Genomic DNA, 24,662 nt, shown 5'->3' on the forward strand with positions numbered 1-24,662 from the left:
AGTGAACCCCAAATCAATGTAGTTCTCATCATATTTGCTCCTCTTCGGTGGTCCAACGTCCCTGTCTGTTGTTTGGTGCTTTCATGGGTAAGGGGGCAGTAGCTCTTCGGTTGCATCAGATTCACAAATGTCAGCATCCATGCTAGCTGGGCTAACAACAAATGTAGAATTACTGATGCTAGCATTGGATGTGCTCGTGGAAGCAGAACAACTTGTGTCGTCGACAGGTGCAGTACTTCTGGTAGTAGCAGTACTACCAGTAGAGCTGGTATGTGTCTCTATGCCTTACTTTTTTTAAACCATTAATCAATTTTCGGGCAAACGGAATGAGAAGCAGCTACGTTTGGCTACATACTCCCAGTTAGTGGAATTCCTGCAAGAGAGTAATGGTTAATGTGATTGGATGTTAATTATTTGACTAGGCTACCTATATTTGACATTGTGTTGTTATTTTAACACTAGATGGTTAAAAAAATGGCAGTGAAACGAGGATACTCAGGCGAGAAACAAAACTCATGTGTATAGCCCCATTGGAAAATCTAAATGGGCTGTTTGAAAATGTGATTTAAAAAAATGTCAAAATTAAATACCTTTTTTAAAAATGTGAATCACATTTTTATTTGTTGTACCCCCAATGGCATTATGCGTAACCCAGTTTGGGAATACCTGCTCTACAACATCCGTAGAGTACGACCTTTCCTCACACAGGAAGCGGCACAGGTTCTCATCCATGCACCTGTCATCTCCCATCTGGACTACAGCAAATTTATTTTGGCTCCCCAATTGTGACATCAAACTCCTGCAGCCTGTCCTGAATGTCGCAGGGTGACAACCTGATGTTCAACCTTCCCAAGTTCTCCCATGTCACCCTGCTCATCAGCACACTCCTCTGTCTTCCAGTCGAAGCTCACATCCACTACAAGACCATGGTGCTTGCCTAGAGAGCAGCAAGGCGAACTGCCCCTACCTATCGCCAGGCTATGCTCAAACCATACACCCCAACCCGAGCACTCCGTTCTGCCGCCTCTGGTCTCTTGGCCATCCCACCCACACTGGAGGTTAGCTCCCGCTCAGCCCAGTCAAAGCTCTTCTCGGTCCTGGCACCCCAATGTTGGAACGAGCTTCCCCCTGATGCCTGGACAGCGGAATCCTTGCCCATCTTCAGAAAACATCTGAAAGCATACCTCTTCAAAGAATATGTTAAAGAAGACATCTATGTCTATATATGTGTGGTTGTCTCACCTAGCCATCATAAGATGAATGTTCTAACTGTAAATCACTCTGGATGAAGCGTCTGTTAAATGACTATGTAAATGTACTGTAAATCTAACCCATTGAAATGAAAAACAATCATTTCACGCTCTGATGATGGCTGACACCATGCCGAAGCATGTTGACGTTTGTTTGTGATGTTTTGCTGCAGATAAGCCTACAGTACATAGATTGATTCCTAAAACATGATTCATTCTGCATTTACTTAAGATCAACTGCTTTTGTAGGCTACAGCATTGTCTGTACACAAAGGGCACAAATGTGTTTTTTCTAAAACAAAATTGGAAACTTTTGATTGGTGAAATCCTGAGACTTGCAAGGTTTACATTGTCCATTAGATGGTGATAGTTCCATTTCAAATGATTTATTCAGATGCCAAAGGGAGCTTTTTTCTAGACCAAAATACTGTAGATGCAAATCCTGAGTGCATGTACTGTAATTAATGCAAAAGCCATTCTAAAGTAATCACAATTATTTCCTTCTGCATCATTTTAGGTGCCACCAACATTTTACAACATTTTCTTCTGATTGGTGACCTCATATATAATTTACTGACATCATAGTAAGTGAAACTCTATGTTTGGGCTTGTCTAAGGATGAGGACCGGTAGTACAGTAGATGTGCTGGGTGTGGACTTGACCAAACCCTCGTTGGTGCAGCCCATTGGAATGTGAGCAGCTTGGGTTCCCTCTGGCCCCTGGCTGCAGATGGGTGGCCCTGGGGGGCCAACCTGTCAGCTAGATCAGGTGGTGAAAAGGCAGACAGGTAATGCAGGATGACAGAGGAGGAAGTGGACATTGCTTAGCAGAGTCAGACACCAGCCTCCTACTCCTACATTGTGGGCCTTAACCATCATTTTCTCTCATTGCCCTTCCTTACTCTCTGATGCCTGTCAAAACACCAACGCGCAGACACATGCTTGACATCATGACATGTAGACATGTTCACATACTAGTTTTGAAGAGGGTCATAAAGTGGTCAGCTGAAATAAACCAGAGGAAAAGTGATACTGTCTGAGATTTTGTAACCCTCGTCTCTGGAGAGCCTGACACTCTTTGCCATCTCCTATGGATGTCTTTATTAGATAACTGTGTAACTGAGAGTGTGAAATAGCAATACTCCTACATTCTCATTTCACAAATCGAATAGTCATTGAAGGGCTCTTGTCAAAGTAGCTACGCTGGAAGTGCCATTTAATGCCTCTTCCTAGCCTATAATATTACTTTTTATTATAATTCCTCTTCTCAGCCTCGGGCCATTTAATACCCCACTGAAATGCTATCAGAAATCATAAAAACATGAATTATTCTGCATTTACTTAAGATCAGCTGCTTTTGTAGGCTACAGCATTGTCTTTGCACTATGGGAAGTATGTTGTTTTCTAAAACAATTAGCTAGTTTATGTAATTTGGAACATTTTGAGTAGTGAAATCCTGAGACGTTTTAATTACATTTTTAAGAAACAACTTGCAAGGTTCACATTGTCCATTAGATGGTGATAGTGTCATTAGAAATGATTTCTTCAGGTGCCAAAGTTAGCTTTTTTTCTAGACCAAAATGGATGCAAATCCTGAGTGCATGTACTGTAATTAATGTAAAAGTCATTCTAAAGTCATCTCAATTGTTTCCTTATGCATCATTTTAGGTGCCACCACTACTTTACAGCAGTTTCTTCCATTTGGTGACCTCATATATAATTTACTGACATCATGGTAAGTGAAACTCTATGTTTGGGCTTGTCTAAGGATGAGGACCGGTAGTACAGTAGATGTGCTGGGTGTGGACTTGACCAAACCCTTGTTGGTGCAGCCCATTGGAGTGTGAGCAGCTTGGGTTCCCTCTGGCCCCTGGCTGCAGATGGGGGGCCCAGGGGAGGTAACCTGTCAGCTAGATCAGGTGGTGAAAGGGCAGACAGGTAATGCAGGATGACAGAGGAGAAAGTGGACATTGCTTAGCAGGGCCAGACACAGGCCTCTTATTCCTATGCTGTGGGCCTTGACCATCATTCTCCCTCATTGCCCTTCCGCCCTCTGAGGATGTTTGATTCCCCCCGCGCTCCCACTGAAGCTTGGGGTTTTTACTTTCTTGATGCCTGTCAAAACACCAACAAGCAGACACATGCTTGACATCATGACATGTAGACATGTTCACATACTAGTTTTGAAGAGGGTCATAAAGTGGTCAGCTGAAATAAACCAGAGGAAAAGTGATACTGTCTGAGATGTTGTAACCCTCGTCTCTGGAGAGCCTGACACTCTTTGCCATCTCCTATGGATGTCTTTATTAGATAACTAGGAAACTGAGAGTGTGGAATAGCGATATTCCGACATTCTCATTTCACAAATCAAATTGTCGTTGATGGCCTTCTGTCAAAGTAGATATGCTGGCGGTGCCATTTAATACCTCTTTGTAGCCTAGTAATATTATTTTTATTGTTAATAGCTCTTCTCAGCCTCGGTGCCCCCCCCCCCCCCCCATGTGAAGTTTAAAAGGGATTTGGACAGTGCTCTTCTTCCACTGATTTCTGAGGAATGTTATGATAATGAGAGTTACTATCATGTTGTTATTGGTGAATGGTCATTGTCGACCGACAGCACAAACTCTGCATTGTACTTTTAACACTGGGATTCCCTTCCTGGGATGACTCACTCATTACTGTTATTTTAGATAATGTAGTGAGCTTAATTCCATGCCAGGACTTCTGCCTGACTACACTGTGTACCCAGTTCCTATCCACTTACTCATGGATGGCAGGCCCATCGATATTCACATCATCACAGCGCTCAATCCATTGCAATACAAAAAGCACAGCAGGGTTGTTGTATTCATTCAGGCACACACACACAAAATAAAATGTTTTGCAATGTCCATTTTCGTGTGTTTGGTGCCCAACTCCCTTAAAACTCATAGGAATGACTTTGCCAAATGATGCCATCACCTGCCTATAATCCACTGTAAGCCCAGGTGGACTACAGCACCAGTAGATGGCTGGAAATTTCCACTCAGAGTGATAACAAGACACAGAGTATTCTTCTGAGTCAGAACGGATGTGTTCACAGGAGAATGTTCCAAAAAGAAATCAGCACTTCTGGTGCATAGGAGAAAAAAATGAGGACGGGGACACAAAAGAAGAACAAGACCAGTAACAAAACGTGAAAAAAAATGACGTGAAAAAAACCAACAACTGTGCATATCCATATCGCTCGGACTGTGGGCGCGGACATGTCAGTGACAGCTCCCCTGAGATATGAGTGCAAGGCCGCCATCTTGCACACGTCCGTGTGTGATCAGAGTCGACAGTCTCTAATGGACACCAGGGCATGTGCAGGAAGGCCCTGTCAGTCCGATGTTCTTTTGCCCTTTTGTGCCAACGCAGATTGACAGGCTTGTATGTAGAAGATTGCCAGTGCCATATAGTGAAGGATTTGTGGCTGTGGTGGTTTGGCCTTCAGGGCTCCCTAGTCTTTGCCTGAGCAGACATGGCGTTTCTCCCTGACTGGCTGTTCACCCTATCCTCAGTCTCCTGTCACAACTTTAGCAGTGGGTTGATGTTTGTAATATAAGGTTTGAGCTACAGGAGCTGCTGAAAAGGTCCTCACCATGAGATTCACTATATATACAAATGTATGTGGACACACTTTCAAATTAGTGGATTTGGCTATTTCAGCCACATCTGTTGCTGACAGGTGTATAAAATTGAGCACACATGCAATCTCCATAGACAAACGTTGGCAGTAGAATGGCCTTACTGAAGAGCTCCGTGGCTTTCAACATGGAACCATCATAGGATTCCACCTTTCCAACAAGTCAGTTTGTGAAATTTTGCCCTGCTAGAGCTGCCCCGGTCAACTGTAAGTGCTGTTATTGTGAAGTGGAAACGTCTAGGAGCCACAATGGCTCAGCCGCGAAGTGGTAGTCCTCACAAGCTCACAGAACAGGACTGCTGAGGGCTGAAGCATCGGGTGCTGTAAAGCTTGCCTCCATTGGACTCTGGAGCAGTGGAAACTTGTCCTCTGGAGTGACGAATCACGCTTCCCCATCTGGCAGTCCGGTGGACGTCGGTGTGTTCGAAGCGTTAATGCTACAGCATACAAAGACATTCTAGATGATTCTGTGCTTCCAACTTTGAGGCAACAGTTTGGCGAACGCCCTTTTCTGTTTGAGCATGACCATGCCCCTGTGCACAAAGTGAGGTCCATACATAAATGGTTTTGTCGAAGTCGGTGTGGAAGAACTTGACTGGCCTGCACAGAGCCCTTACCTCAACCCCATCGAACACCTTCGGGATGAATTGGAACGCCGACTGCGAGCCAGGCCTAATCGCCCAACATCAGTACCCAACCTTAATAATGCTCTTTTGTTGAATGGAAGCAAGTCTCAACAGCAATGTTCCAACATCTAGTGAAAAGACTTCCCAGAAGAGTGGAGGCTGTTATAGAAGCAACGGGGACCAACTCTTTTGACACTCACAATAAGCCTACTGCAAATATCATGTAGCCTTGGGATTATTATTGTGTATTCCCCTCTAAAACGATTAACTAACATTTTCAATTCAATAATTTGTCTTAACAGTATAAAACAAGAGTATAGAATCAGTAGCCTACTGTATGACTCTGCACGTTCGAGGAGGACACTTTAGACAGGCCAGGCAGCAGGAACTACCATTTGGCTGTAAGTGACAAGTTCATGATGGTGTTGAATGTTGCTCGTCCAATCACATTGTCATATCCATTTTCCAAACTAACTTCATTTGGTGCACTCTCCACTCATTGACCTGCAAGATTATGACAGTCTGTGTATTTGGTTATGACTCTGTAGGACTTTTGAAATCGGACAGTGCTAAAAGTGGTGGATTCAATTACAAGGTCATTTAATTAGGTTTCCGTAACGAGTTCAATTCAGCCACAGAGCTTCTGGTCTGTGCTGTTGTCTCCTCACCAAAAGCATTACCCTGGACTCAGGGAGCCAAGACGCCTCGATACTTTGTGTACTTAAAGAGTTCAAAATGGTCAAGGTTCACGTGTATTTCATTCACACCAACACGCACGCACGCGTGCACACACACACACACACACACACACACACACACACACACACACCTTTCTTGAGCCGTCTATTACCAATCTTTTGACATGGGACTTTGCATAAAGCCAGGACCTCTTTAAAGATGTGGTGGATTATAACATTTGCATAGAGTGAATTTGAGTAGCTTGATTCCTCCTCCCCTCCATCGCAAGTTACCATGTAGATCCACAGCCTTCTTTAAATACTCAAATGAATTCTCAAATGAATTCAAAAATGTATTCTGACAAGATACATCAAGACACATACAGTAGCCTAATAATGATATTGGGCATTAGGGAACCTAAACAATACATAAATTCAACCAAGCCGCTTATCAAATAGTAGATCTCTTGAAAAGGCTGTAGGCTGGTGTTGTTAAATCATAGTTTCTAAAATGTGTGTGAATAGAGGCCAGGGTTTCTACAATTGTAGCCAAATTTAGGGAACCAAAAACTCGTCAAGGTTGGAGTGGAGCTCATTTTGTTGATATTAATGTGTGCATAGGGAGTTCTACTCCATGAGCCTAGTGATTGACAACTCTATCAAGTAGGCAATGTGCAGTCCCTCCTACACCTCCCACTCTGACCTGTCATCGCCCATAATATGAGAATCTTCTGTGCCTCTGAAGCTTGTCAGTTTTTTTCAAACTTACCTGCTCAGACGGCAGACTGGCGTTTGATAGTCCGCCAACCATGACCCGCCAAGACACAGCGACCCCAACGGGAAGCCTGAGCGCACAGGGCCCCTCAAACACCGGTTACAACAACAACCCAGCGCCGGTACCTGTGATCACACAGACGAACTCACGAGACAAATGGAGCAAAAAGATGGATTTTCTTTTATCAGTCATTGGCTTCGCGGTAGATTTAGGAAACGTTTGGAGATTTCCATACATTTGTTACCAAAATGGAGGCGGTAAGAGTCCAATTTCTTAAGTATTTGCTTTCTATATTAGTTGGCTAATTTATGATCTTACTTACATTTATGTGGTCTTATCTTTCTTAATATTAGATATGGCTGAATATCATTTTTTTGTATTATTCTTTATATAGCATATGTTTGGATTAGGGATTCGATAACGATAGTGGCTCTCATGCGCGCAATTGGAAAGGCTGTACCTCCTGCTGTCCATGGTGCTGAAATTCGCTTCACATGCTCGAGAGCATGCAACCCACTACAATTAACTTACTGAAACACATTTTAGTTAAGCATAAAATTAAATAAAGTATTGTACTATGTATAGCATAGGTTTTCCTGTTTATTACCTTGACTATTATGAAAGTTCATCCGCCAAGATGAGTTCGAAAAGACAGCGTTCTATAATGGACTAGTTTAAAATGTCCCAACCGATGTCAGACGCGGTACTGAATGAGGCTACAAAACATAGGCCTGCCTCTAATCTGATCAGTATTATGGGAAATGGAAAGTGGAAGATGTCTAGCCTATCGAGATTATAGGCTATAAACGAATTAAAACGTTTCTCAATATTGTATTTGGTTGCATGAAAACTGTTTTTGTTGTAGTTTGTATTACATCTGTAGTTACCGTTGTGTTTGCACCTCACGTGTAGCTACCGTTTGCGGTTTGACTAGAGAGAATATTTCACTTGTTACAGTAATTTTATGCACTTTTTTATGCACTTCTCTAAAAGCAGTTTTGTAGAGTACGTAACTAAAAATATTTTAAAGTACTACTTAAGTCGTTTTTTGAGCATCTGTACTCTACTTTACTATTGATATTTTTGACTACGTTTACTTTTACTTCACTACATTCCTAAAGAAAATAATATGCTTTTCCTCCATATATTTTCCTTGACACCCAAAAGTAGTCATTACATTTTGAGTGCAGGACAGGAAAATGGTCCAATTCACACACTTATCAAAAGAACATCCCTGGTCATCCCCACTGCCTCTGATCTGGCGGACTCACTAAACACACATGCCTCCTTTGTAAATGATGTCTGAATGTTGCAATGTGCCCCTGGATATCAGTACATTTGGTTAAAAAAAAACAAGAAAATGGTGCCTTCTGGTTTGCTTATTATAAGGAATTTTAAATTATTTATACATTTACTTTTACTTTCGATACTTAAGTATATTTGAGCAATTACATGTACTTTTGATACTTAAGTATATTTAAAACCAAATACTTTCAGACTTTACACAAGTAGTATTTTACTGGATGGCTTTCACTTTTACTTGAGTCATTTTCTATTAAGGTATCGTTACTTTTACTCAAATACGACAATTGGGTACTTTTTCCACCACTGTCTAAAAGTAGGCAAGACCATGTATCAAGTTCTGAAAAAAATATTTGTTATAAGTTATATAATGTGTAGGGATATACAGAAAACCCTACACTCTAAAAAAGGGGGGTTCCATAAGGGGTCTTTGGATATCACCACAGGCGAACCCTTATTGGTTTCAGGTAGGACCTTTTTTAACCTCCATGTAGAAACCTCTGTGGAAATGGTTCTACCTAGAACCAAACATGGTTCTTGAAAGGGTTCTCCTATAGGGGCACCCGAAGAACCCCTTTAGGTTCTAGATAGCATCTTTTTTTCTCAGAGTGTACCAATCATTTGACAGATGATCTGATTAAGAAGCAAAGACTTTTCAAATCTTTGGATGATATGAATGTAATTAATGTCAATAAAAAAAACTGTCGCCAAAACATTGAATACATAAATACACATACATTTGTGCAAAAAAGTAGTCAAAGTTTATTTAAAGGGACAATCTGCAGTTGCTACATTCATTTTTGTACTTATATATTCATGTTATGTACCCATTAATTCTTGAAGAATAACTTATAAATGCCCCGGTTGTACCCCATCATAACCCAAAATATAAGCATGTGTTACTCCAATGTAAATGTAAATAAACACTATTTATCCTCAAAACGTGGTTAAAACTATAATTTTAATATCATGAATGGTCAGTCCTTGCATCCATAGCTGTGTTTATACATTTTAGAGTGGTTAGATGTCTCCACCCCTATCCCTCAGCTTTTTTGCCAAAACAGAGGCTGGAACTACACTTTGTTATCGTTTCAACTGCTGATTGCTTCGTTAAAGATAAACACTTAACTTAGAGCATCCAGGTATAATGTTTTATAACCTGTTTAAAACCCCCTTAAAGGGATGTCCGTGTCCCCATAAAAATCTGTCAGTTTAAACGAGAGATAAACGGCCGATGTCGCACTTCCGCATCTGCAGTGAAAGGTGGCAGATCAGACCATGAGACATCCCGAAAATCAGTCTTCTCACAAAATCGTCTGTAGCGTCCGAACGGTTTGGCCAAACAGTTTAACCCCAGTATGGAAAGATGAGACTCTCAGGAACGCGATTTGGTTCTCCTTTTTTTTGTTGCTCTAGGACGTCCACAGGCCTCACAAGACTCATCTGAAGGTCCCCGGTACCAGTTGAAAACATGAATTGAAGTATATATGGAGGCTGTTTCGAGCCAAACATAAGGGGTTTAATCTTTCCAGATTAAGTTCTTTCCAGACCTTTCTTATATCTCTCAGATATAGGACAGACACTTCAGAACAAACTTCCTTTTGATTTTTTTTTTGTGGGGACCATCTGTTGTTCCGTGTATGGGTTAATAGCAGTAAGGCCAAATAAAAATGTTCACCCTCCCAGTTTATTATGAGTTGATAATACTGTATGAGCCTTTTTAATGTGTTATAGCAAGGCTTATAAATAATATGTTCAGTCTCTCTATGCATAGCATTTCAACTGTCTTAAACTGGCTGTTATTTAGTCCAGATCATTATGAAATGGTGACAATACATTATAAACGGGTCACACATGACTTAAAAGTCTTACATGCATTATTACTGCATGTCTTACAATGCATTACAACTTCATCATAATGCATGAAATGGATTCTATAAGTAACGTGTTACCAGATTTCCGTACATATTAAACTACTAAGTAGTAAAAGTAAAAATTTGTCACGTGACTGTCCTTCCTAATACATCTCACATCTTGCACGTCTGACCCTTGTACAGTGGCAATAGCCTGGGGACGAGGTTAGGCCTGCATCTTCATCAACACAATGTGATCTCCATATAGTCATGAGTCCGACCTGTGATTTTCCCTCTTTTACATCTCTGGACAGGGGCTTTCCTCATCCCCTACATTGTCATGGCCATCTTTGGAGGGGTGCCACTATTTTACATGGAACTGGCCCTGGGACAGTTCCACAGAACTGGCGCCATATCCATATGGAAACACATATGCCCCATCTTCAAAGGTAGGATGAGCATCATCTACAAAACAACCCACCTCACATCTCACTGACCCCACATCAGTGCACTTCTTGACATTACTTTCATACTACACATCTTCTTCTCACGTCCACGTGGCACTTGACAAGTCAACAGTTTATTGATAAGAACAAGGTAACTATGGAATCATTTGGAAAGTGGGTCAATTGAGAGGTAAAGTGCTGTACAGTCCTCAGTATATGAAACATGCACTATAGGCCTATAACTACATAGTAATTGGTCATTTCAAAATGGCATCATGTTGCATAGAGGCACGTGTCTCTAATCTCTGATCTCACTGATCCATCTGTCCATGGTTTCAGGCATTGGGTATGCGATCTGTGTCATCGCGCTGTACGTCTCCTTCTACTACAACACCATCATCGCCTGGGCACTTTTCTACTTCTACTCATCCTTTGCCAGCGTCCTGCCCTGGACTAACTGTGACAACGCCTGGAACACTGAAAACTGCACCAACTACTTCCTGAAAGACAACGTGACCTGGAACAACTACTCCAGGTCACCTGCTGAGGAATTTTACACGTAAGTCCATGTAAGTGGCGGACAGCACCGGGAATACGTTACCGTGACCTTGAATAGCCACGTCAATTGTTTGACATCATCGTTTCGTCGCATTCAAATGTTTCAAAATACATTTTCATTGTATTCTCATTTAAATGTTTCAATTAAACACTTGCTCACAAGTGCTGAATCATGCTGTGATTATGTAAAGCTGATAGACAACAAGAAATGGTGCTCTATCAAAACAGAAAGAGTTCAATGGCTCGCTTCATATATAGCCCTGAAAATCGATCTATATTGAGCCACAAGGCACCATTAGTTTTAGCAATGTAGGTAAACAGGTAAAGGTAAGTAAAATGCAAACACAGTACTAATGTATTTTTCCTATACAGGAGGAATGTTCTGGAGATCCACAAGTCCGATGGGCTGCGTAACGTGGGGGGTGTTCGCTGGCAGCTGATGCTCTGCCTCTTTCTCATCTTCACTATCGTTTACTTCAGTCTCTGGAAGGGAGTGAAGACATCAGGGAAGGTAGCATGTCTCAGCCACTCTTCCAGGAAACCGCATCAGTGTGTGGGGATCATTTCCAGATCATTGTTGTACATTGTGGCAAAACGGCTGTGGTTAGTACTGTTCCGGGTCATCCGACCCCAAGGCTAACGCACTAGCCACAGAGAAATATTTCAGTTGGTGATGTTCAAAATGGGCTTATCAAGTACTAGGGTCATTACAATGCAACGTCCAGTGTGATTTACTTGTCTATAATCTCCATTTATCTTCCCTTCTCATCTGTCCCCCATCTCTCTCTCTCTCTCTCTCTCTCTCTCTCTCTCTCTCTCTCTCACTGCTGCTTTGCCCTTCCCGTGCCAGGTAGTGTGGGTGACGGCCACCTTGCCCTATGTGGTGCTCTTCATCCTGTTGATCCGTGGTGCCACCCTACCAGGTGCATGGAAGGGAGTGGTCTTCTACCTAAAGCCAAAATGGGAGAAACTCTTCGAGACCAGTGTGAGTTATAGAGAAGAAACACAGAACACTTGTCCATTATCACATCAATTCCATATGATCATCTGTTTGGAGCAGGAAACACTAAAATAGGGTGAGGAATTTCGCAGTGTTGTTTGATCTTTTTGGTACCGCTTCAAATGACAATTTGTTTATAATGTTGTTATTTGTATGTACAGATGCAGTCATTTTTTTGCGTGTGTCACAGCACAGCACAGCATTTTGCACTCTCCTGTGTCAAAATTGGTGAAAGAAAGGCCGTGCACAGCAGTGATCCAACACAGTCAATCCTATACAAAATAATGTAATGTCCCTGGTGATGGAGAGGATGTGGCATCTGTTATTTCAATTTGACCTTTCGCTAAGCCCCGCCCCATAATTTTGCACAACCAATCACAGTGCTTCAATGGATAACGACTGTTGTCAAGTCCGACAACTCGGACAAGCTCACGATTAAATGGCATGAAAGCCAGTGAGAGATATGGAGTTTTCTTTAAAAAAATGAATGTTTAAATGGCTAAATAATTTAACAGTGCACCGGAAGTACTTGCTACTGTGATTCCTGAAATGCAGAGCCTGTTGATGGAGTATTTTTAGAATGAGAAATTATACTTTTGTTACATTGTTTGCTTGCTCAGCTGGTTAGCTGACTCTATCTCATTGACCACCAAACATTGCAAACGCTAGCTAGCCACTTAACATAACTTGTTTTCTGGTAGGTTACTGTATACGGACACGCCGTTGAGAGTTGAGTGTGGAGACGAATGGATTCGGTTCAGTTCCCTTCCCAGCTAGTTTATGCTGGCTAGCTGGCAACAACGGCAGTATGGCGCTAGTTAAAACTTGTAAAAGAAAGTTGTGTTTATTTCGAGAAATAACTTGTAGTATTGGTCAACATCTCCAATTTGTTCCATCCAACATCATTTTATTCAGAGTGGAACAGCAGCCTACAAGAGAAATAACTTGTAGTATTGGTCACCATCTCCAATTTGTTCCATCCAACATCATTTTATTCAGAGTGGAACAGCAGCCTACAAGAGAAATAACTTGTATTATTGGAAGTAACCATTTGGATGTCACAGTGATACAGTCTACACTGCTCAATGGGGAGAGTTTGCGCTGCAAGCCGGCAACACAACAACACAGGGCTTAGTGTCAGTCGCTCCCGCTTGCTGCAGTAAGGAGAGGGTAGCTGTTAGATCAGGGGTGGGCAATTCCAGTTATTGAGGGCCTGATTGATGTCACAGTTTTGCCCCAGCCAAGCTAACACACCTGACTCCAATAATCACCTAATCATGATTTTCAGTTTAGAATGCAATTTGATTAATCAGCTGTGTTTGCTAGAGATGGAGAAGAAGTGTGACACCAATCAGGCCCTGGAGGATTGGATTTGCCCAGCCCTGTGCTAGATAGTGTAGTCTGTATCAGGCCAGTGTGACAGCTAAATCACATTTATTGTAGTGATTTTCACCGAAAATGTACAACTACGGCATTAACATCTAATGTTACATTTTTGTGCAAAATAAAAAAAATACTATTACTCCGATAAAAATGGAATGATTCTGAACACTTCCAAGTCCCAACTTTGGCAGAGAAGTTTCAAATTCTCTCTGACGTTTCTAGCCACAAGCATAAACTAGCACGCTGGGAAGGGCTCAACAGGACGACTGACTGAACTGAATCCGTTTGTCTCCACTCGACTCTCGCTGCCTGACTAATGTCATCAATTTGGGCACCAGGCGTGTCTCTTGCTTGTTTTCTCAGAATGTATGTTAACTAGCTAAGTTAGCAATGTTATGAATACATATTTTGCCGACATCAGGATATGATTTCAGAGCACGTGTTATCTCCAAAAGTGGATATAGCTCTCACTGTCAGACTGCATGCTGACAGTGAATTCAGAGCCATTTAGTGGCTAGCCACACTATAAACATCATTTTACCAGGTTACTGTGAAGCAATTGCAATGACAGTCCACACACGACATACCTAAGAGTTTACTGATTAGCAAGGGGTATTATGTGTTTCATTTAATTGTGTATTAGAAACACAGATCGTTGTGAAAGGATTTCACCAGTGGTTGAATGGGGAATTGGTCTTCCTGAGAAAATGTTGTCCGAGCTTGAATAATGCATCTGTACACTGGTGTTCTGGTTATGGGGAGGTATTTTTTCTGGTGGCTATAAAGCTGTTCAAACAACCTGACCATGACATCACAAAAGATGTCAGCCTGATGTCATTGCAACCAGTATATTGGGGAACAGCCTGAGTCTACCTCTACCATAACATAGAAGGTGTTAAAAGATGCCTGAACGGAGTCCCCACATCTGTTTTTCAGGGGAAACGGAAGTTAAGTTGAAAAAACTGAATCCCTGAAAACTGTAAACATACACTTTCTGCCAGCCCATGGAAAGTTCCTCTACCATAGTGTCCTTTAACTTTGCTTTCTTGCGTTCTACTCTCTGACGGTACAGTGCTGTGTTGTTGGCTCAGTATGAGTGAGCGCTTTGGTTCAAGGGAATATGGATGAGATGAGATGCATAAATAAGCCACGTGATAATGAGATGCGTAGTTGGTTTAGATTTTTTTCCATTAACAAAGCCCCCCCCCCCCCCACCCATCCTCTCTCACGCACGCACACATGCACTCTCTCTCTCTTTCGTCCTCCTTCTCCCTTTACAAGTGCGTGCTTCTCTTCAGATCTCTCTCAGTACAGCTGTGAAATAGGATTTGTATGAGGCTATCATTTAGCAGAAATGTCATTGGACACGACAGGTCACAGTAATCCATTGGAAAATTTAAAAAATGGTGTCTCTAGCTTGAATGGTTCAAGAGTTACTATTACTGCTGGAGGGTTATTTTATGCAAATGTTGGCAAATTTAAATTGTTATAATTTATAACGTTTGAAAATGTTAAAGTTGTTTTAATGTTTGCAGCTGAAATGATTTAAGAACAGTAGCATGTATAATGTCTACCACAGTGCTCTTATGGTTGTCATTGAATCCATTAAGTGGTATGCTAATTTGTGCTAACTCAAATGATTATAATGTATACATGTTTAAGGGAATTTGAAGTCAGGAGAGCCTGAATGTTAAAGTTGGTGCTGTAGCTTTTTAGGCCAAGGAGCAGGACCATTTTGAATGTCTAGGTACCTCTGTATTCCAATGGTTGTCGTTTAAACTCATGTTCATTTATGCACATTTTAAATGGTTATAGTTCAAAAAGTATAAATAGTATCTCAAACCTGTATGCAAGCAATATATGTTGAGTCAGTCTGCACATTTCAGCATTGGTTTGGAATTGATAGCTTAAAACCGGTTCAAGAGAAGTACCACAGACAAATGTTCCCCAGAGTTCAGTTTGGTGGTACAGTAACCAAACATTTTTGGAAACCACTTGTTTATACGGTTACAGAGTTGTTTGCTCTAATATGCACATTTAAGGAAATGTAAACTGATTAAGTTATGGAAGAATGAAAGAATGCTTGAATCTATGAAGTGTTTCCGTCATGCTAAAGTTGGTTTGGAGCTTCTAGATTGAGTTGTTAGAAAGCAGTGGCACTGTGAAAATCTGCCTCTCATGGTAGCCATTGAGGCTAATGTAAACATTGCCCACTTCAAATCAAAGTTTATTTGTCACGTGTGCCCAATAGACCTTACAGTGAAATGCTTACTTACAGGCTCTAACTAATGGTGCGAGAAAAAAAAGAGAAGGTATGTGTGTGTGTAGGTAAGTAAAGAAATAAAACAACAGTAAAATACATTTGAAAAAAGAGTAGCAAGGCTACAGACACCTGTTAGTCAGGCTGATTGAGGTAGTATGTACATGTAGGTATGGTTAAAGTGACTGTGCATATATGATGAACAGAGAGTAGCAGAAGCGTAAAAAGAGGGGCTGTCGGGTGGTGGGACACAATGCAGATTGCCCGGTTAGCCAATGTGCGGGAGCACTGGTTGGTCGGGCCAATTTAGGTAGTATGTACATGAAATTGTTATAGTTTAAAAAGTATAGTACATAGTATAAAAAAATCTGAATGCAAACAATCTAAGTAGGGTCAGTCGGAACATCCCAACGTTGGTTTGGTGTTGATAGCTTAAAAACTGAAATAAAGGGATGTCAGTTTTTTTAAGTTTTTTAAATTCAAGTTTACGGCCATGACTTACATTGAGTTTTATGCAAATATGGTTGTAGTACAAAAACTATAAATAGTATCAAACATATGTTCTCAAGCAACCTGAAGATGGTCTGCCTGTACATTCTAAAGTTGGTTTAGTGTTAATAACCCATGTGGTTTAAGTGCTAGAGTGAGTGGAAAAAAAGTTATGAGTATGTAAGAAATCTAGAGTGGTCTTGCATTCAGCATGCACACTAACTAGTAATACATTATTACATGTGCAGACTTTAATTTCAAGTGTTACCTGTCACTTATTATATGCATTTGTATCAAACAAGAAACACTGTGCACAGATATGATATGATAGGATTTGGATGCTTTGAGGGAATCAGCAGTCCAACAGAGATATTTGAACATAAGAAATTAATTAGCATTACATCTAAAGCTCCGCAATAGCAGAGGATTGTGAAAGCTAGACAGACACACTGGCTGGCTGACAGACAGGAACAGTTAGGCTTCAGTAGCTTGACACAGGTCTTTACACTGTTGATATATACAGGGATGCTGTACAAGTCAAAGCACTGAATCTGATATTCTGAGATTGCAGGTAAATCCCTCAGGTTCGGTCGTTTTGTGTGTAATTCATATCCATGTGTTTTTGTAGGTGTGGGTAGACGCTGCGGCTCAGATCTTCTTCTCCTTGGGGCCAGGCTTTGGGGTGCTCCTTGCCCTCTCCAGCTACAACCCGTTCACAAACAACTGTTATCGGTAAGAGCTGATACTAAAACTCCCTTAAATAATAAATAAATATACACTGAGTGTACAAAACATGACATACACTTTCCATGGCATAGACTGACCAGGTGAATCCGGGTGAAAGCTGTAATCCCTTATTGATGTCACCTGTTAAATCCCCTTTGATCATTGTACTGGAAGGGGACGAGACAGGTTAAAGAAGGATAAAAAACAACAACAACAACCTGTCAACCATATCGATCACTTCCAAACAAGTAAAAAGTTCAAACTAGAATGACTCAGAGGAGGTACGTGTGTCCAGGATGGAAGAGGAGGCTGCTCCTCCTGAATGTCTCCTACACCAGTGGTGTACACCAGTGACAAAAACATACGTCTCTGGCAGCCCATAACTATGGCCCTCACTTTTACTCGCATCAGCCCTGTGTCGTCGAGGAGGAGGAAACGCCAGCCAATCAAGGGGATTTATTTAGGATGTGTTGAATAGATGAGCTCAAACGGATGTCCCACAGCAACTCTTTAAGACAATGTAATTAGAATTATGAGAAGGGAGTGGTGAATCCAGCGTGGTGGGAGATGAAAGGATCACGGGGGCTCTCCTGAAGAAATGGAATTGTGTGCTCCCTGTGAGACGGCTGTCACGTGCATGGTTAATGTCATTAGTACAGTATCAGTGACACACGTAAGGAAACAGTGGCACTGCTGCTTCTCAGAGAACTTGATGAATCACACAGAGTCTGAATGGACTTACTCTTGCTGACGGGGTTATCCTAATTAAACGAAAGTGAATGCCCACGACATGGAAATGGCAATTAGATGAGTGTATATCTCAATGGTCCACTCACTGTTTGTGTTTGGTTGCTAGCAAGTGAGCTCGGTCAACAAAAATGTCTTACAAAGGTGATCCATGTTGGGGACAGTTGCTCCATTTACAAAATCCAGATGTAACCACTGTTCCCAACCAAACCAGAGAAAGATATATACGAATGAATTACAATACTTGAGATGATCAGACAGGCACCGTGTTTGTCTCTATGTTGTGATGCCATAGTGACGCCATAGTGACCAGCCTGGTGAACTGCCTGACCAGCTTCATGTCTGGTTTTGTGATCTTCACTGTGCTGGGGTACATGGCAGAGAAGAGAAATGTGAATGTGGAGGATGTAGCCAGAGACAAGGGTCAGTGGCCAAAACTCTTCTAGATAAATGTTGTTTTTTTCCCGAATACCTGTTTTAAGTGTATTTGTCTGTTTTATTAAGTAACTGCCTGAACATGTTCAACAGGAATGTATTTCTATATCTAGTGCAACAGTAGGAAATTGTAGCCTTTAGATTGTTATCAAAATGGGATTTACCCCCGAACACCTTATCCCCAGGTCCAAGCCTACTCTTCATCACCTATCCAGAGGCCATAGCCAACATGACAGGGTCAACATTCTTCGCCATCATCTTCTTCGTGATGATGATCACGCTTGGGCTCGACAGCACGGTATGACAGAACTTGGTTGGAAGTGTCTCATCAAAAGAAGGAGACTTGTCTATAACTTGGATGTATCAGATTATCTCTGAACTAAGTGATGTCCTTAGGTCATATGTAATCACACTCATTGACATGGCCCTCTCTCGTCTCTGTCTCAGTTTGGAGGACTGGAGGCTATCATTACTGCTGTGATGGATGAATACCCTGGTTACCTGGCGAACAGACGGGAGCTGTTTGTACTGGGCTTGGTTGTTGTGTGCTTTTTGGGCTCCCTCAGCACCCTTACCAATGTAGGTAACATGTAAATAAGAATGTAGCACTTTGAAGACACAAACTTTTCAACAGTAAAGAAAAAAAGGGCACATGAGGAATCTGGAAGCTCCTGATGCAACAGTAGTCATAATAAGATGGCACAGGATTAATCAAATAATTACGTTTGAATAGAAACAAACGCTAAATTAACAATCTATATTAGTTTTGATCAACTTGTCCAGAAGGAACCTTTCACCACATAAGTGACAGGCATGTGTTTCTCTCAGGGCGGGGCCTATGTGGTGAAACTGCTGGAGGAGTTTGGGGTGGGTTCCTCCATCATTGCAGTTGGTTTTCTTGAGGCCATCGCCGTTTCCTGGTTCTATGGTAAGAATAGTGATTTAATGGTGATGTTACATCTCACGCTTCCTATACTCCCAGTAGTCTTGCATGAGACAGAAATCATAATTGATTTTTTCTTGTAGTATGCATCCTACTGACTCCTCAATTATATTGACAAAAATACTTTTTTGGGGGGGTTTCACATGACAAGAAACTGTTTTAATAGTTCTTATCATAGTGTTGTTGAATGCTCTCTTTTCAATTTGTATTGCTTCCAGGTATCACGAGATTCAGCAATGACATTAAATCCATGTTAGGCTATTCTCCTGGATTATTCTGGAAGGTGTGCTGGGTGGCCATCAGTCCTGCATTTCTAGCGGTAAGCAGAGCCGGAGGGGAAACCAACCAATAAGATTTGAAATGACGGAATATATTGTCGAATCCACCTAACAGGAAGCTTTGTTATCGTACCCTCATTCTAGACAATTAAAACTGATTTAACAGTGTTCGTCATCCACTAGTTCACAAATCTGACGCAAATCAGGTGACTCAATCTGATTGGCCTACAGCACCCTGTCACAGAGTTTCTGTAACGTATACGCTAGGAGTCAGGAAGCAGGTGCGGAAGGTGAGTTTAGTCATGAGAATAAGCAGATAAACAATGAGAACCGTACAGAACGCGAACAGAACCAATACTGCCTGAAGACTGGGGCTACTTGAGGGCTAAACAAAGGGTACGTAACCAAGGTAATGATGAAGCCCAGGTGTGCATAACGATGGGGAGCAGGTGTGTGTAATGATAGTTGCCACAGTTTTTTGTAAACCTCTCGTATATCGCAAACTTCAAATCCTCCTCATTGGCCCTTTCTGGTAACGGCAGGTTAAATGACATGGTTGGATGGTCAGTGTAGGATCAGATGTGCTAACATTTCATTAGGACTTTGCTAGAGATTGTATGGTAATATTTTGCTTAAAGCCTGCAGGTATAACGCGTTGTACCTGGTAATAAGCATGTATCATCCTTTATAGTGGCTTAATATACAGTTTGTAAAATGCCACTTGTCTCCAAGTTTCAACATTTCAACTGACTCAAAATGGCTGTTATTTAATCAGGCTCATTGTGATATGATTATAAGACATTGTGAGAGGGTCGTGAAGGTTCATGACAAGTATTACAATGTATTATAATAACACCATAATGCATTATACGTGCAGAAAGTGTTTTCCAACCATTTTTTCCCCCAGCATAGAACCCTCCTCCACCTTCAATTCTTCAGTCTGCAAGTAAAGGACACCCAGCTCCCTCCAGCCTCAATGTCTCATCCTTTTTTCCCCCTCCTGTTCATATTGCACAATCCTAAATGTCAACTTTATTCACCTGCATAACGTAATATCCCTGCCTCCACTTTGCATACGTCTCCTTTAATCTCTCTTAGCCTCCCGCTGCTGAAAGAGCTGACATTTTCCCCCAAGCTAACTTCTTTATTATCCCCCCTTTTATTGCACGGGCTAAATTGTTTCTGCTCTCATCTCCCTCGTCGGTCTGTGATAATCTCGTGAAAATAAAGATATACCTTTTTATGTATTGAAATGGCTTTTCTGCTTTTGTTGTTGTTGTTGAGGCACACAGGCGTCTAAATTCCATTGCCACATATGCGAATTCTAATTGAGAAAAATAGGAGCATGACCTTTGAGACTTGTCTCTCTCCTTTCACAGTATATAATAGTGAGCTCCCTGCTTAAGCCACCCCCCCTCCAACTCTTTGACTACAAGTACCCAGACTGGAGCATCACGGTGGGCTACGTCATCGGGGCCTCCTCCTTCATGTGGATCCCTATCTATATGGTCTACAAGCTAGTGTGGACCCCCGGATCACTGAAACAGGTCTGTTGGACTCATGTACTGTGTTGACTATTGACAAGAAATGGATGTCTAGTGTGTGGTCAGTGTGACTTATTGTCCTAAAAAAGAAGCACATAGTTAATATATTTCAATATGTGATGAGTGTATGGCAATTGGTTTAATTAATCACACACACGTGTTGTTATCTCTTGTTACTCCATCCCTGGTCTCTACCTGTTGTTGTTCCCAGCGCCTAGCCGTGTGTCTGAGACCTGAGAGGACCATCATGCCAGAGATCCACACAGACTCCCTCAACATGAGTCCTGTTCCATAGAAGCACCTAAGTTGCCAAGAACCCAGCCAGGCACATAACGTTCTACCAATAGGCTCCTGAATGAGAACCAACTCAGCAGATACAGATCAATCTCATAAAGTGTTCAACAAATATTTTTTATTTTTTTTGCTCAGTAAGTACAATAAACACATTGTCTGCAAGAGGGGACTTTAATGTAAAGAGAAAACATTTCATATGAATTAATATTCAGTGTGAACGCGTCCTTCAAATACTGTCAGTATACAGTTTATTTCGGACAGAAAAAATGTAGGTCTGATCACAAGACAGACAGCTATTAAGATAAGGCTGTAACGCACTTCTCACCAATTACTTGTTTATTTATTTAACCTGGCAAGTCAGTTAAGAACAAATTCTTATTTACAATGACAGCCTACCAGGGAACAGTGGGTTAACTGCCTTGTTCAGTGGCAGAACAACAGATTTATTTTTTTCTCAGCTCGGGGATTTGATCCAGCAACCTTTCGGTTAGTGGCCCAATGCTCTCACCACTAGGTTACCTGCCACCCTTACTTCTTCCTGCTACATTATTAACAGTTAAAAAACATGACCCAGTCACATTAAATTACCCTTGCATGTTTTAATTTTATTTTTATGATGTACCCTTTTAAGCAACCACAGTGACAATCAGCTTTGGAAATTGTCTCATTACAATCCCAAAACATTACATGCAGTGGAGATTTTTTAAGAAAAGTATCTTGTGTGTTGAAGATAAGATCAATAACCAGAAACCGCTTTATTAATAACTGGGCTTCATACAAAGTATAGCAGATCATGTATTTTGTTCTGTTTGATAAGTAACAATTTACACTGTTTGGCTGACGAATGGTTGATGTCTTAAAGGATTTTTTAAAAACAGATTTTAACCGACAATAGTTCCTCACCAACATGCAAGTTAAAAGGATTACCTCAAAGAATGCAGTTAGCGGATGAGACCAAATACGCTGCTAAAAGTCTTTCCTTTTAGGTTATGCTTTATTTCATAGTCCGCTATTTACCTGTCATTTTCCTGGAAATTAAGGTAAAATGGTAATTACATAATTATTGTTACGTAATTGGTATCCTGGGTGTTTACCAATTGTTTTTGAACCAGTTGGTACCAATTATTTAGATATACACTAGATGTCTAATTGTGGGCGCTGTGTTGAAGCCACTGTGCCTCCATCTTGGCACTCCGCCACCGAAAATAATATTCTAAAAGCTATAGAAATGCAGTTCCTAATGTCTACATTTGTTTTTGCAACATTTTTTCTATAACCCACCTTAATGCATTCTTTTAAATTATATTATGTGAGCTAAACATAACGTTTAAAAAAAATCGTACATTTCCCCGAAAGTATCATTTTTAGTTACTGTCCCGACAACAAAAAATACATAAATACATGTAATTTTGTCAGTTAAACATTTAATTGAAATACTGTAGAATTCCATTCATTCCTATGGAGGACTGCTCCTACTGTGGAGTACCAATATGGCCGACCGGTGGCTTCAAAGCCTCTCAATGGCCAATACATAGCGTCAGCAATCCATGGTTTATATACATTATTGGTTTGTTCCCATTTTTAGCAGTTTCTTGGTATATTCCAATTACAATGGGACTACAAAATAAACTGTTAACTTATTTTCTCCTAAGTGTTTGTTGTTGGAATAAACAACTTCCGGGGGTGTATTCTGCCTTAAATCTGGCTAAATATTGTAGCTATGTCAAAGCATTATAAACTCTGTATTGATATTATGCCTCTCCAGACACAAAAAAACAAGGTTTTATTTTCTCGATGTGATAAGACTCTTTGAACTGTTACTCAATCCCAAACCAAAGCCTATCAGGGATTGTAACACATTTACATTTACTCTCAACTTTTGTTTCACTTATCTCCAGAGAATAATTTGAGTCATTTTAAATATGCTATATAATATTTGGAATGTTTTGTGATTTCAGTCTTACCTTTCTAAGTAACAAAAAAGGAAGCAGGTCCCTGTATTTGTAGGATGTGACGGCAACTTTCTCGTATACATGTAATGAGAAGTTTAAAAAGAGACTGAATATATAAACGTGTGTATTACACCCTTATGTCTTTGTCCTTCTTGAGCTAACTATTCATTTTTAGAACAACAAAACCATCTTAACGTGCCACATTTCAACTAACCATATTTGCCACTGATTTGATTGCTTGCTGCTGTTCAACTTGACTGAAACAGTAAATGTAAAGAAACGCGCAGAGCCAAACGTGTGCCCGAAGCAGGGATGTCCATTACTGATAGCTGCCCCTCTCATGTCATTGTGGTAGCTGTCGCTGTAGACCTCAATGAGAGATTCTAATTAACAGCCTGATTTGCAATATCCAGAAACGATCAAAATGCAAGGTAATAGAACCGCTTCAAATGGTTTTAATGAAATGTTTTATTAAACAGAACCCCCCCCCCCCACACACACATACACAACCCATAGTCCCCCACACACAACCCTGCTAAGCAAGGCTTGATCACGTCAAGGACCTCTGGTATGAGAAGAAGAGAATATCAATGGGATTAGACAATTGCTCATTTGGGTATTTCTACAGAGGGAAGCTGAGTGACACACATCAAAGCTCCTTTGTGTGGGCCATTGCGGTAGGGTTGTCTCTCAAACAGACCTGCAGAGGAGACATGAAAGGAGCGCTGGCTCAATGGCTGCTCTTTTACCATCAGAAATGAACAGCTCGGCAAACTTCACTGTGCGATGAAGAAACACCAGAGAAATGTAAGGGCCACACTGTAACCAGAGGATCTACACAGCTTGACACAATGTCAGACTAAAATCAGACACACAAGGAGTATACTTTGTCTCTTGTCATTTTAATATCAGGGAAATCATTCTTGAGATCTGAACTAGCAACCAGCCTCTCCAACCTCTAGGCTACCCAATATGTAATCTATCAAGTTTCATTTCAAGGCTGTCAATCAATATGAAGCGCAAGTACAGAGTAGATGGACCATCTGGTTTTTAGGGAAGAAAAGAGATACAATGTTAACCTCGGATCTAAGTTCACGTTCCAAATATAGAAAAATAACAACATTAAAAACAAAAACAGAGTGATTGCTTGCAAATGGATCATCTAGTCCAGAGCCTGAGTGCATGCCTTCTCATCATCGGTCAAACCTCGAAAGCAACAGTGAACAACACAGAGAGAGAGAGCGAGAGAGAGAGAGCATAATGTATAATTGCCACAATCTCCCAGGTCCTTGCAAAATATAACATCAACTCAGCCACTCGTTTGTCTCTGAACAATATCTTACCCCTGCCACAAAATCACGCAGCATGGCTGCACTGGTGGAGAAGTCTAGTTCCGGAGTGCTTCTTTACTGTTTCCGACAGGTTCCTTGTTGCAGTGGATGACTTATGGCGCCAGGA

The 24,662-nt window shown here is 41.1% G+C and overlaps 1 protein-coding gene across 2 annotated transcripts; it reads left to right on the top strand.

The window, feature by feature from the left end:
• The first annotated feature begins 1,368 nt into the window (after positions 1 to 1,368).
• slc6a4b (solute carrier family 6 member 4b) lies at positions 1,369 to 23,336 on the top strand. Of its 2 annotated transcripts, XM_064937761.1 has the most exons (14): positions 1,369 to 1,392; positions 7,077 to 7,251; positions 10,464 to 10,598; positions 10,935 to 11,154; positions 11,526 to 11,664; positions 12,004 to 12,138; positions 16,914 to 17,017; positions 18,054 to 18,181; positions 18,379 to 18,491; positions 18,641 to 18,772; positions 19,022 to 19,121; positions 19,355 to 19,455; positions 20,794 to 20,961; positions 21,170 to 23,336. In XM_064937761.1, the coding sequence occupies exons 1-14, from the start codon at positions 1,369 to 1,371 to the stop codon at positions 21,251 to 21,253; spliced, it is 1,758 nt and encodes a 585-aa protein (XP_064793833.1). In that variant the 3' UTR covers positions 21,254 to 23,336. The 2 variants fall into 2 exon arrangements, with proteins under 2 accessions (XP_064793833.1, XP_064793832.1); XM_064937760.1 differs by lacking the exon at positions 1,369 to 1,392 and having other exon boundaries at positions 7,029 to 7,251.
• The last annotated feature ends 1,326 nt before the right edge of the window (positions 23,337 to 24,662 follow it).

Source organism: Oncorhynchus masou, chromosome 25 (assembly GCF_036934945.1).
Source record: "Oncorhynchus masou masou isolate Uvic2021 chromosome 25, UVic_Omas_1.1, whole genome shotgun sequence".
NCBI lineage: Eukaryota > Metazoa > Chordata > Actinopteri > Salmoniformes > Salmonidae > Oncorhynchus > Oncorhynchus masou.

Bases quoted from the DNA above. Each gene is read 5' to 3' on its own strand.
- slc6a4b (XM_064937760.1), top strand. From the start codon at position 7,029: ATGACCCGCCAAGACACAGCGACCCCAACGGGAAGCCTGAGCGCACAG. The intron at 7,252-10,463 runs GTAAGAGTCCAA...ATCTCTGGACAG, and splicing joins TTGTTACCAAAATGGAGGCG to GGGCTTTCCTCATCCCCTAC. The intron at 11,155-11,525 runs GTAAGTCCATGT...TTTCCTATACAG, and splicing joins CCTGCTGAGGAATTTTACAC to GAGGAATGTTCTGGAGATCC.